Genomic DNA, 15,136 nt, shown 5'->3' with positions numbered 1-15,136 from the left:
TCTAAAAATGATTTTGAGGCCTATAGCTAACTCTATAATGAGAAACACTAAAAGTCTGGAAGAAGAGAAATAAAGAAAAGCCCCCAAAGTCAGGGCTTCTAAACTGGTACATGTTGGAGACTATAAATCAACCTAGCTAAAGATTGCAACTCACATGCACCTTTGCCATTATCTAGACACACTTAAAAGCCTGTTCTGTACTTTTGAGAGTGCTAACGCTTAAAACTGGTTATTACCTAACTTTTATCACGTATATGAACATCTCTCCTCATAGCTCTATTTGCCTCAGAACTAATTCTGTGTTTTTTGTGCAATTTTACAGTGGTGTTATCAGGGAGATTGTGTTCCTTTTGGCACTTGGCCCCAGAGCATAGATGGGGGCTGGGGTTCCTGGTCACTGTGGGGCGAGTGCAGCAGGACCTGCGGAGGAGGCGTCTCCTCATCCCTAAGACACTGTGACAGTCCAGCGTAAGTAGCTAAAGTAAGCCAGAGCCAACAAAAAGACACAGTTGGAAATGATTCAAAGCTGTGGTTTCACGTGTTATCTGTAAAAACATTTCCCTAGCAAGCCAAATGCTTGTCTTTAGAACAAGCAATGGGTCCAGGAAAGTGTAGGATCTTTGTTAAATAGACTTCTTTTTCTTTTTTTCCCCTTATTGTGTAAGTAAAAATTAAATTTAAAAAAAGAATTAAAAAAGAAAAAAAGAAAAAGAAAAACCCAAACCTTTAAAATAGAAAGGCATTGTCTGTCTAGATAAGCTAGTAATAATCAGATCTCCTCCTCTGAAAACTACTGAATTATGGATGAATCTTGGCCTGGATTTTTGCTACATTACCATTATTCCCAGGAAAAAGAAGCGTTTTCACATGACTCATAAAATTATTACTGCCACATTACTATTGAAAGGACCAGTGAGAGGGCTTCAGGGGTTGAAATGCTTTGATTCCCATCACAAATCACAGGGAAGACAAACCTGCCGATGTGTTCAAGTGGTTTCCATTCACATGCTCCTGTTGATCCCCTCCCTCCCAGAGCCACTTTCTCCAGGGCTGTTCCATGAAGGTCAGGAGCACCGTTCCCACTGCTCTTCCCTCCAGCCAGCGTCCCTGTGGTGCAAGGCCAGCCCATCTGTATTCTTTGGCAGCTCCATTTCTTCTCCATCTTACCAATGGACAGATGGACAGTTTCTTTAGTTTGCTTTTTCCTATTTTGCCTAAGACTCCTTGGCTGCAACTGCATACCTACCCGTTGTGTCTAGAACTGAGGCTGAGGACCATTTCACTGACTAGTCTTTACTGAAGAATGATGTTATAACATCTCTATCCACCCCCATCTGGATAAAGGATGGTCTTGTTTAATTTTTTTATTTGTTCTCATTTTAACCCAGGACTCTTGGCTTTCTTCAAATGCCTCATTTCTATTTTTTTTAATCTAGAAATTGTTTTCTTTATAATAGTTCTGAATTCCATCTTCCCACTTTCAAGCAGTTATTGCCCTTCTACTAAACAGAGATTCCTCTTATAATTCATAAACTAGCCATAGCTGCCACCATAACCACAATCTTGTATTGACTTCATAATCCATTTCTCTCATTAGTTCAAATTGATCAATTCACTGGTCTTCAAAATATACTTCTACTAATACTTGATCCCTTCTTAAACAAGTCCAAGTCTAAATTCAGCATATACTGCTATGAACTAGTATCCCAAAATGTGACTCCTTGTGATAAATTTATAGACTCAGGTACATAAGAGAATGACCTGGACCGCTTCCAAAAAGGAAGATGGTTTTTGTTCAGTAATAGCACATCCAAATGATGCCATATATTCTTCCCTACCTCTAAATACTTTAAAGGTTAATTTATGAAAGAAAATATTTGGTATTGTATATTTTATCATATTGGAAGTAATATAATACTATATAATGCAAAGCCATCTTATTTTTAATTTGATATTTTAAACTTTATGTTGAAATAAAATGAAAATGCATTTTTGTATTATTTAATTTAAACTGCATCTATTCCCAGGAAGTCATTAAGTGTTACCTCTTTGCTTCCCACATGAAAGAAAGGATTATGGTTTTTATTTGGCTTTATTATTTTATTTTATGGTTTTTATTTAAATGGATTTTCATTTTAAATAAGTTTTAAAAAGTCATTGTATTGAACTGAGTACTGTACTGTGATAATTAAATATACTAATTTAATTATATTTTCTAGGAATATGAATCATAACTCAAGTCTTATAAACTATTTATATATGCTGCCTTAATTTCATGTTGAATAACCATACTCATTGTTAACAACTATCATCATGAATGATTATTTTAATAATTGATTAAATGCTTCATTTTATATCTTCTTAAAGTAAACTTTGATGTTTTCATCAAGCAATATATGTAGTCTTTGTGTGGATAGAGGTATTACAATCACATGTTAAACAAATGTTGTTTTCCAGACCTTCAGGAGGTGGAAAATATTGCCTTGGGGAAAGGAAACGCTACCGCTCTTGCAACATAGATGTAAGTAAACCAAAAATGTGTATGACTAATTAGCTTACTCTTCTTCTAGGCAGGGAAAACTTTTAACTTTAGGCTATTTTATCAGAAATCCATGTGTGTGAGGGTCACATGAATTTCCTGAAAAGCTAACCTCAGCATTGTTAATTCCATCTACAAGGCCTCAAGGAAGCTGCAGATGGAAGCTCACCAGTGGGGAGATCCACACATGCCCTCAATATCCCAGACTCACCATTCTGTCTTGGTCCATAACGATCAATCTTACCTTTATCTTCTTTCATCTTCCTCACAGTGAGAAGGCTCAAACTTCTACATCATTCCTCATCTTTTAGCATTCAGTCCCTTAAGACTCAACATTATAGTCTATAGTCTCTTCTGTCCTGAATCCTGTCCCTGCCTCTGGCAACCATGAAAATCTTTCTGTGCCCTTGGCATTTCACAATTCATTATCAGCAAAGTCTTTCACTGTCTGACTTTTCTGAATTTTTGTTATCTTTACTGTGTTAATATCATCTCTGTTGCTGTGATGAAATACCCAGACAAAGGAACCTAGAAGAGAAAGGGATTATTTTAGTTTACAAATCCAGAAGGGATACAGTCCATCTTTGGGAAGAAAACGTGACAGCAAAGCATGAGGCCTGTCCATCAGATTTGTACCGGCAATGTAGAAACAGAAAGAACTGGAAATGAGGCCACATTACAAAATGTCAAAGCTAGCCTCAGTGACATACTTTCTCTAACAACACCCTACCTCTTAAAAGTAGCACCATCAGCTGGAGCTGAAGTATTCAAACACAAGTCTATGGGAGACATTTCATATTAAAAACAGCATCTACCTTTTTGGTGTAATAGAAACCATCTCTCCTTCAAATCTACTACTTCCTCTGTAGTTTGCAATGGGAGCTTCTTATGTTTTACCTTGGTCATTGTGGACTGGTTCTGGTAGAGAAGTGACCATCCATCATTTGGTTGTTCCTTTGAGATCATCCTTTCTCCATCCTGTGTAAAAAAAAAAAAATGCAGTTTCATTTTATATCAGACTACTAACATCCTAAGCTTCCTTCACATTTTCTAGTCTCTTCCTGTCTTAATTCCTTAGGAATTCATAAATGAGTAGATAATTGTTCTTACATGTTATTTTCTGCATTTTCCCATAAGCAAACAAACATCTTTCTATCTAAAAACAAACAAAAATCCCCTTGCCTGTTATTTCAACCACTTCTTTGCTCTTAAGATTTAGCTGTATAAACTGAGTTGAATTCACATTGTCTAATATTTTCTAAAGTTGTTCTTGTCATGTTTTTACCCACATAATACTGTGACATCCTCGATAAGTCACAGATGCCTTGCTAAACTCAATAGTTGGTTGTAGTTTTCATCTGCTTATTCTGTTGTAATATTGCTTCTCCTCATTCTCCTTTGTGGTACTGGTTCTTTTTTCTGAGTTCCTGGTGTTAGACTGGCAAGAACTTGGTCCTTTACTTTCTTTGTTCGACCAACACCCATTTTATTGCTGATCTCATCCAGTTTCATTGCTTTCAAAAATGTTATATATCATTCGGTTCCAAAGTTGTATCTTTTGGTTCAGTTGTCATCTCTGGCCATCAGGTCCATACCTTACTACTTGACTAGACCTCTAATAAACATTAGTATTTAGTGCATACTAGGTAATAATAATAAACTAATATTTAGTACATACTAATGTTAGCTACAAAACTATTTCACACTGTTCTCTGTCAGTGTTTTTAACCTCAGATGTTAGTTCCATCAGTGTGAGCCAAAATTCTAGAGGTTTTTACACCCAGTCTTTCCTGTTCCACTGTCTGTATCCATCCAATCCCTCAGGAAATTCTGTTGGATTTTGCCTTTAAAAGACAGCTCAGATCAGATAACTTTACACTACTTATGCCACTTATACTCTGCTCTGAGTTACCACTATTTCTAGTTATCAATTTAATAGACTTTTATTTTTTAAATAAATGAATTTCATTTTTTGCTTGTTATCAAGCCCAGAACCCTACACATGCTTAGGCAAGTGCCTTACTATTAAATTTTGTCATCAACTCCTTTAGTAACCTCATTTGTTGATTTGCTACCACTTATATTATACCCTCCAGTTCTCAATATAGGACACAGACTAAGTCAGATTATCTTCACTCTTTAGTCCCCTCCACACCATTTTTCTTAAATCTGAAATTATTACAAAAGCTAGAACGATTTGTGCAATCTGACTTTTATTGCTTCTTTGAGCTAATCTGTTAGCAGATTCCTAATCATTTACTCTGCCCCAACTAACTACCTGGATTTCTTTCCTTAAACATGCCAGTCATACTCTCTCCGTAGGGCTTTTTGACCATGCCCTTTGCCTGTATCCTTGTAGCTGTCTATCCCTTCTTTATTCAACGCTTTCCTTCTCAATTTGGCCTCTCCTGAATACTGTACTTAAACTGTAAACTTCTCTGCTCTCTTTTTTGTCTCTTTTTATTGCACCCATTTGTCATATTTTATTCTGCTAAACATAGAGCCTAAAGTAATTACATGTATCTTCAGTTATAAGACTTTTCTAGTTACTAGCACTATTCATGCACTTAAATTGAATGCCAACTCTATATTTCCAAGAAATCACTTAAATGTAGGATTCACAGCAGAATAATAACAGTCTGTTGATGTAGGTCAGATAATATAAGCATATAAAATTGTCATATAGCTGATTAGGAACTTAAGGATTCATTCTATAGAAATGAATTTTATTAAATTTTATTAAAGCAGAATTAAGTTTGCTTAATAGTCTGGTATCTGTTTCCAGGCATTTAGAAACCCCTGAAAGAGCTGTATATATTAGGCTTTAGATATGAACAGGTTGGAAAAAGACATAAGTACAGCATACCAGGGAGTGTCTCAATAGGAGTTCAATGACTGAAGTGCTGAGACGGAGGCTCTATACAAGCAATGAAGGTGGAGTCTAAGGAGGGCTATGTGGGAAAAAATTAGAAACTGGCTTTTAAAAAGCCATAAAAATAAAACCAAAACCAAAATTAAAACAAAATAAGACTAGTCTAATATGAAATAGTTGGGTAAGGGTTAAGATCAGAAAGAAATATGTTGAATTTATGGTATAACAAGTGAGCAGATTCCAGAAGGTGATTATGATATGTATGCCCAGAGTTGAGTGGATGAAGTAACTGAAAGGATTTCCCAGCTAGTAAGACTGATGGCTCTTTCCTATGAATGTTGGAGACACTTAGGATGATATCAGAACTTGGTGTATAGGGTGAGGCTGTCTCATTCTCATATGCCCCTTCAGGTGAGAAAACGATCATCATTCATTAAGCCGCAAACTGATTTAGATTAATGGCACCAATGCCAGAAGAATAGAGATTGTATAGAGGATAAAAGGTAACATACTGTCAAGTATCATACTATTCGGGAGGAGTGAAAAATGCAAATCCATTTCTCACTTCACATCACCTTCTACTATTATATAATTGAAAAAATTAACGTACAATAATATAGGCGTTATTCAATATAAGTAATACATATTAGGCAACTGAACATGAGAAAAATGGCAAACCCATTCCTAGTCCCATTGCCTATATTCAGGATTGTATTAGAAGCTCAAATTGTAGAATGTAGTATTGGTATGCTAGAATTTCTGTTACTATTTTTGCCTTTGATTTCAACATTTAGTGAACTATAAGGAGATAGTGTTAACATAACTGAATCATGATGCATATATAATTGTTTCTTCATTAATATTGACCTTATCGATTTAGAACTTGAAGTAACTCAGTTACTTTACTAAAATTTATTTTTCATGTATTAAAATTAACACAGTTGAATGAATATAACTTGGCTCAAGGTCAAGCTTTAATTTATCTAATATATGCATATTAAAGTTTTCTAGAATATATTCTATTGACCAGAAATATCTAAAAGAACTTGATTCAAGTTCTGGAAATACTCTTTCTATCTACCATTGAGCCTGGTAGCCACTAACACTAGCCCTGTTAAGTAATGAGCATGTGATATGTAATGTGGATGAAGAACTGAAGAAGAGAGTTTTTGATTCAAATTTTAACAATCAGATGTGTCTAGTGAGATCAGTTGGTCAATACATAGCTAGAATTTACCTATACAATAAAATATCATAAAAATTGTAAGTGTTACACATAAGGCTTTCAAAGCAAATATATATTGATTCGTTTGTTTTAAAAAAAATTATTGGTCTCCAATATCTCTGTGGTTCACACAGACTTCTTTAGTAATCTAGAAATGTTTTAAACGCTATGAGAGGATATGTACCATATGTTACATCTAAATACTATACTATATTGTTTAACACTACAGAATTCATGGCTCTTGGCTTCTATAGTGAGAGCAACACAAAAAGAAGTAGATTTTCACCCCGAGAGTATTCACAGAAGAAAGGAGATTAAACTGTCATAGTGATTCTTTCTAAAGAAGGAGACAGGGCAAAAGTTATTGCAGTGGACTTTTTTCCCTCAGTTGACTTTATTTTATTTATTGTTTTCATTCATTCTTATGCCAGGAAGCTGTATACTTATCCTTAAAGCAGTCACTAGCAAATAGAATAGACATATAAATACACTTACATTACCTCTGATTTACCTCTAATGTAGTGTTTATGGTCCCCCTTTCTAAGAAGTAGATTCTTAGGCAAACTGTCAGAGTTCTGTTAAGAAGAATCAGGAAACAACAAACGTTGGTTAAAGCACAGATGTTCACCTCTGAACTCTTTATTTTCCATTGTTAGCATTGTATAATTGAAGTAGCAATTATACAAGTAATAGTAGAAGGGGCTGGTACTAGATTTTATTGAGTGGTTAAATGTGTATTTGACCTATTACTGCAAGTATCTTCTCTTTCTGGACCAAAAGGAACTCTCCCCCTTCTCCTCAGTAGTGAGTTGGCTTGGAATATTTAAATTTTTGGTTTTTAAATATAAATTTAGAAGAACTGTGATGAGGATAAACTGTTGGTGTGATCTGTTGTCTTGTAGCCTTGTTTCTGTAGAACAAAACAGGTCATAACTGACTGCATTAATCTGGGCCACTGACTAGTACAGCAGGTGGACTCACGCAGAACGCAGCACTGCGCTGTATCAGCCCTTTTCCTTTCACATGTGCTCTGAATCACAGGAGGCCTTGGAGATTTCTGCCTGCTTGGATATGTTAGCCGCCTGACATATAGCTCAGTAGCCTTGACTCCTCCATATGAACTCATTTTAACTTTCTCAGCATTTCTTCATTTAGAATTTTTCATATTTTTTAAAAATGAACTGTTTGAATTACATGTCTCCAACCCAGTTTTTACATTTTTTAAAATTTTTATTACTTTCATTTTTTTAACAGTCTAGTTGTTGCCCTTCTCTTGGTCTTCTCTTGGTCACAGTTTCCATTCCTCCTTCCCTCTGTCTCCAAGAGGTTTGCCCACCATAATTTTATGCAAAACAAAACTAAGGGCTCTTTAACTCAGGTAGCAGTTCTATAAGTGGCTGATCTCTGACACTTTTTATTAATGTTTAAAGGTAAGCAATGATGTGATGATCCATCAGGCCATTGTCAGAAGTAAAGATATTTGTTCTGTGTTTAATCCTCTGACAAAATATTTGCTCAAAAGTTGCTCAAAAATAGGCTTTGGTTGTTGGATGTAGCAGGATATTTCCCCTGATATATTTTACAATAAAGCTCGATAATTTGGGAGGAGCTAATGTGGGAGAAGTGGGGAGAGGAAGAGGAGGAACTAGGAGGAGGAGGAGAGATGTAGCAGCCGTGGAGAACCACACATGGGTCCAGAACAGTCCTGGGTAACGATTTATATCTTAAGGTTAGGTATTGGGGAACAACTCTAATTGTGTGGGCAAATTGTTAATTGAGCATTTCTAAATACATAAAGCCTTTGGATAGTCATTAAGCTTTAGAGTCTCATTTCTACTGGTACCATGTGGATGGCGGGCACGGCCTGGGGGTCAGCCAAGCTTTGTGGAGACAGCCACCACAATGGCGTCTCATGGGTGCCAGGGCCAGTGTTTCTGGCTGGTCATTTCTAGCTGTGGTGCACGCGTGGCCTCTGGCCACTACCAGCTGTGGACCTTGGCTTCAGGCTGCAGAGCATGGGGCCTGAGCTAAGCAGAGCCGCTGCCACATAGATAGCGTTTTTTAAAAATATTACTGCAACAAGTGGCGCCCAACATGTAGCACAAACCCACAACCCTGAGATTAAGAGTCTCATGCACTACCGACTGAGCTAGGCACTGCCACATAGATAGTCGGCCTGCGCAGTGGTGTTTTTAAAATATTACTGCAACAGTTGGAATGTCCTATCTATAGGCATTTAAAGCTATTGACTATTAAACAGATAGATTTGTTTTCATGAGCAGTTTTCTTATTCCTCTTTCTTAAAACTGTAGTGTAGAATGTGAAACTCCTTGTATATACTATACTATTTAACTAGCATGATTTAAGTTAATGATGTGAATACCTTACCAGAAAACTTAATGTTTAGAAAGAGTAAAATTTGATTATACTATATATATTAAGGCATTGTACCAATTTTTAAAATTATTTTTCTGATTTTTGACATTATAATATTATATAACTTCTTTCCTCCAAACCGTTCTTGCTCTTTTTGAAATGTATGTGTTTTTTATTAATTGTTGGTACATATACATACAAATACATCTTCCTAAGTATAACCTGTTCAGTCCATATAATGTTATACACACACACACACACACATACACACACACATACACACACACATACACACACATGGATAACTATTTGGTGTTAGTAACCAGTTGGTGTGGTGTTTCCTGGATAACAATATTCACTATTTATTCTACTTTCAGCATTCCTTAGTTGCCTGTAGTTCTGTGTATAGGGCTGATGCTTTGTGGACTTGTCCTCATCTGTTTTGTCATGTCTGTTGTTGTCCTTGATTAATTCATGGTTAGGCAGTCATATCGGTGATACTTTGTGGGTGTAGCTGCTGACATTTAATATGAGGAACTGTCAAACAGGAAACTCTCTGATCTTCTGGCTCTTATAATCTTTCAACAATATTCCCTGAAACTTAAGTATGGGAATTATTTTGTAGATGTGTTCATTGAAACTAGATTTCAAAGCTATGCATTTTGATTGGTTTTGTTTCTGTAATGGTCTTCAGTAGTGGTATCCATATTTTGGTGTTAACCAACAGCTCTCTCATTGGACTTAAAACTCAACAAGGAGAAACCCATTCCTAGTACTGGAAGCTAGCCAATTACTCAGGGCTAGTGAAGTCATGGATCTTGGAGGAGAACTTACAACCTCCACTTTACTCAACCAGTATAATAACTAACTGCACTCTACATTTTTTACCACAGATAAGATAGTCTTCCTTACCAAGGAAACTTCTCTTTGCAACAGATGAACCAAATTTCATATAAAATCTAAATAAAAGATATTAGGGACCATGAAAAAGATTATCTTACATATCTAGAAAGAATTTTCTTTGTTTTCCTAGTCTTTGTTATTTATGATTTGTGGTTATAGAAGACTAGAATAAAACTACTGGATACGTGCCTAAGTTCCTGGAATAGAAAGTTAGATCCTTCTAGTTTCTTAACCATCGTCTTGCCTCAATGTACAAAAATGGTCTGTTGTAAAAGGGCTTTTTAGGTCTTCTGTAATCTGTCTTAATTCAAGTATAAATTGTGTAGTCTAATTGGGTGTGCTCTCAGTCAATTTTATATGTTTGGATTCAGTTTTCTTTTCTCAGTTCTTTGCCAAAATCTTAAATAGTATTGTTGTTTTGATTGTGTAGACAGGAAAATTATAGCCTATATTTGGAGCTAGAATTGTGGTTTAAGAAAAGTATTCACTTGGGAATAAAATTGACTTGAGTCTGAATCCTGGCTCCAACTCTACTTCTGTGTGACATTAGCAAGCTACCTAACCTCACTAAACTTCTGTCAGCCTCTAAATAATAGGATATAACTATACAAACTTCTGACGTTTGTTTGTTTTTTTGTTTGTCTGTTTGTTTGTTTTGAGAATGAAAAGTTGTAACAGATGAAATATCTTAGAGCTATTTCTAGTACAGAATAGACAAATACAGCTATTATTATACCTATTATTTGTAGGTTTTAATGTAATTTCAGGTATAAACCAAATCTCAAGAATGGACGAGGGGATTGGGGGTTCCGAGGGGGTGGTGGGGGATGGGGTAAGGGGACAACATAGGAAATGTAAATAAATCATCCAATAAAAAAAAAAAAAGAATGGACTAACACTATGGAAGTGATCCAATAAAGTGCAGAGCTGCTTATTGGTTATCTGATGCTATTAAAACCGATGGAGGATAAGGAGTGAATATAGCAGAACAAACTTCTCCAAAAGCTTTTTGTCACTTTTGATATTGTCTTACTTCCAGTCTAACCTTATTGTGCAGCAGAACCAGATAGATGAAAACATTCTGAAACTACAGAACTTGTCCCCAGGTAGAAAGAAACAGGATTTAGTGATGACAAGGTGAAGTTAATCCATTGGTTATCAGTACTGCACTGTGTCTCAGATTATAACTAGGAAACAGACATGTATCAACTATTTTTTCTTAGAAATATATCCAATATACATGTGTACACAAATGTGTATCTCATTGAGCAATATCTGTATGTCTCCTAGGTTAATATGAATTTCAGGTATTTTCAGAAGTAGAGCTTAACTTTTAAAGTACAGAGTAGAACTTGATTTATTTTGTTCTTACAAGAAGCTTAAGCATCACAAAGCATAATAAGCATTTTATTATATTTTCTGCTCAAAATAGGTATTTGAAATTCAGGGCGTATACTGTAGATATAATTTTAATTTGAAAAGCTTACATATAAGGTTGTAGTATCAAACTCTCCAGTACTGACATGGCAGAAAGAGAGCAGACTCCTGTAAATTGTCCTCTACTCCTGAGGTGTACACACATACACACACACACATACACACACACACACACACAGAAATGTAATTTAAAAATTAAAATGAGAATTGAGTTAGATCAAATGTCTTACTTTCCAATTGCTGTGACAAAACACTATGACCAAAGCAACTTATAAAATAAAATGTTTAATTTGGGGCTCAGAGGTGCAGAGGATTATACTTCATGAACATCATGGTAAGGAAGATACTAAAAGGCAGGCAGACATCATGTTGGAGCAGTAGTTAAGAGCTTACACCCTTATCTGCAAGGTGAGGGGGGCGCGAGTGGCGGGGTGGGGAAATGGAGGGAGGGGGAGGGAGAGGGAGGGAGGGAGGGAGGGAGGGAGGGGGAGAGAGAGACCCAGTGACCTACCACCTTCAACAAAGGCCACACCTCCTAATCCTCTCCAGACAGTTCTACCAACTGAGACACAAGCATTCTAATATATAAGCCTATGGTGGCCTTTCTCATTCAAATAACCACATTCACTGTATGTGTTGACCACTACATTTAATTTTGGGAATGTGTACGGTAGATCACTTTAATTCAACTGGTAGATACAATGTGATAGCTGGGGAGTTGGGGATCTTGTCTGGACTTGTGTTGAGAAGTCCAGAAGCAAGACCTCTAGTAGCCCATATTGTATCTTTATGTAATATAGACAAAGATGCCTGTCAGGTTAGACAACCAAATATGTCCATGTTTCACATTAACTTGCCAAATGCATGACTTGCTAAGTAGAATAGCATTTCGGTTTCCAGCACCTTCAGCTAAAACAGGATGCAACCTGCTAAATGTATGTTGCTCTCCTGAGAAGGACGTCTCTGAGTGTTGAAAGCTGGTCAAGTGTGGTAAGAGTGAACCATGTGTGCATTTGGCATATACATAGAAAGGAGAAAAATACAAAATGCGGGAAACAAGTAGCACAAGAAGTGGAACAGCATCCCTTCTACTCTCTGGTGATGGAGAAGTCTATGCCAATCCAGTCTGCCAGTTTCCTTCATGGTCTGAAGAGGAAAGAGGAGAAGAAAGGGTTTCACTTTTAGCCCATTCCACACTCAATGTCCAGTAAGACATGATGTTGGGATGTGGTTTTTAAGATAAAATGGAACTAGAAAATATCCTGAGTGAGGTAACCCAATCACAAAAGAACACACATGGTATGCACTCACTGATAATTGGATATTAGCCCAAAAGCACGCAATACCCAGGATACAACTCACAGACCACATGAAGCTCAGGAAGAAGGAAGACCAAAGTGGGTGCTTCTGTCCTTCTTAGAAGGAATAACAATATACTCATGGGAGCAAATAGGGAGACAAAATGTGGGACAGAAACTGAAGGAGGGGTTGTCTGGAGACTGTTCCATCTGGGTATCCATCCCATGTACAGTCACCAAAGGCAGACACTGATGTGGATGCCAGGAAGCACATGCTGACAGGAGCCTGATATAGCTGTCTCCTTAGAGGTCTGCCAGAGCCTGAAATATACAGAGGCAGATGCTTACAGCTAACCATTGAATTGATCATGGGGTTCCCAATGGAGGAGTGAGAGAGAAGAATGAAGGAGCTGAAAGGGTTTGCAGCCCCATGAGGAGAGCAACAATACCAACCAACCAGAGCTCCCAGGGTCCAAACCACCAGCCTGGGAGCACATAGGGAGGAACCCATGGCTCCAGCTGTATATGTAGGGGAGGATGGCCTTCTCGAGCATAGGTGGGAGAGAAGGTCCTTGGTTCTGTGAAGGCTGGATGGCCCAGTGTGGGGGAATTTGAGGGTGGGGAGGTGGGATTGGGGGGCTGGGGGTCACATCCTCATAGAAGCAGGAGGAGGGGGGATGGGATAGGGGTTCTTGGCTGGGGGGAAGTGTGAAAAGGGGATCACATCTGAAATGTAAATAAAATATCCAATAAAAAGTATCAAAAGATAGATAGATAGATAGATAGATAGATAGATAGATAGATAGATAGATAATCTCTGTGAGTTGAAGCCAGCTTAGTCTACATAATGAGGTTCAAGAAATCAGGGCTACAAAGTGAGATCCTTCTCAACAAACAAGCAAATCACACCAAAAACAACAACAAGAATTACCCAAACTAAATATGATAGACATTTTACCTCAAATGCATGCTTTTCAATTTATAATAAAAAATGTATAGGATATGCAGGTGTGTTTTACAAATGAAAGAAAGACATAAAAAATGTAATTTTCCAAGGTTACCCTGTTCTTTCAGACAAAACCAGGATGAGAGTCTTGTAATTGAAATGCTACTTCGAAGTTTGCCAGCAGACACTGAAGCTTCTCTCTAACATTTTTTCCTCCTCAGTGGATTAGCCTTCTTTCTAGAAAAATCTACCAATAAAATGTTAAGTTTAGGCAAAATTAAATGCTTATCTATCTGAAAAGTTTAAAGTACTATATTTTATAGAATGTTTTAATGTCTACAGACCTGGGAAAATGATGATAAACATGGGTTTGGGGTTGTTTTGTTGTTTAATTTGAAAATCCTTACAAATCCTGGACACTGAAGCTTGTGGAACTGCTCTTGGAGTCGTAGGGCCCTACTTCTTGGTTTTGGGAGAGCATATTTGATATCTTTGCCTTTGTTTTCTGTACTGGATTTAGGACAGTGTTGGCATTGTCATCATTAAGTCATCTAAAAATACCACAGTACATATTAAACCATCCATTTTTTAACTAAATAAAGATAGATTTTACGATTTTTTTTTCAAGAACTACTTTCCTTTGATCACTTTCCAAACAGCAAACGTGATTCCTTCTTAGTGTATAGTTAATCATCAAATATTTAGAGTGTTTCCTGGTGAGAACATTGAAATCAGAACAGAACATGCACTCTAGAAACAAAGGCATGCAAACATCTACACCCAGATCCTCCTAAACCACTTACCCTCTGGAGTATTCTTTGAATACATCAGTGTAGCTCTCCTTGGAGCTTTATTCTTGCTGTCCTCTCAGTTTCTTTTACATCTTTTTCAGAGCTTCAAACAACTTACCTCCCACCTCACCTGACCTTTGTCCTCTATTTCATCATTCTTCTCATACCAAACTAGGATATGTTTCTCAAAAGCAGAGATTTGAGGTTTCATTTATCCCTGTAATACCAGAGCATAGATTATATCTGACACATATTGAGCAACTCATAAATACTTGTTATGTGAAGTTAGGCTGCTTCTTTTTGCCTTGTTTTAAGAAGACTACTGACTAATTAAGATGCCCATGGTATCTCTCTAGGAGATTTATTCAGTATAGATTCAGAAGAAAGAATGAAAATCACTTGGTTGTAGGAATGTGAGCTTGACAGAAAGTAAGGTAGTTGTTAATTGTAGCTCTCTGAAAAGTGTTTACTCTCTGTAAATGTTTCTACAAATTTAGTGACCACTTTGGGAATAATTATGCATAAAGTCAAAGCATCTTGTTCAAACTGTATTATATCATTTCCCACACCAGTTTTAGAAAGATATGATTCTGTGTTGGCTCAAAAACCAATAATGAAGTTTGAATATTACCCACCAAGCATGTTTATCATATTAATGCTCAAGACAGGGGTATCAAGTTGTGCTGCCTCAATCAAATTTGATCTCTCTCTCTCTCTCTCTCTCTCTCTCTCTCTCTCTCTCTCTCTCT

General features: G+C 36.8%; 1 protein-coding gene across 1 annotated transcript in view; it reads left to right on the top strand.

The window, feature by feature from the left end:
* The window catches only part of Adamts6 (ADAM metallopeptidase with thrombospondin type 1 motif 6), a 221,770-nt gene that overhangs the window by 116,002 nt on the left and 90,632 nt on the right, over positions 1-15,136 (top strand). The window contains exons 13-14 of the mRNA XM_028783635.1: positions 323-468; positions 2,458-2,521. Coding sequence (XP_028639468.1) covers positions 323-468; positions 2,458-2,521 — 210 coding nt within the window. The remainder of the gene's footprint in view (positions 1-322; positions 469-2,457; positions 2,522-15,136) is intronic.

Source organism: Grammomys surdaster, unplaced genomic scaffold, assembly GCF_004785775.1.
Source record: "Grammomys surdaster isolate TR1022 unplaced genomic scaffold, NIH_TR_1.0 99, whole genome shotgun sequence".
Classification (NCBI taxonomy): domain Eukaryota; kingdom Metazoa; phylum Chordata; class Mammalia; order Rodentia; family Muridae; genus Grammomys; species Grammomys surdaster.
The sequence above is the reverse complement of the archived record's forward strand: the minus strand, read 5'-3'. Positions and strand labels throughout refer to the sequence as shown.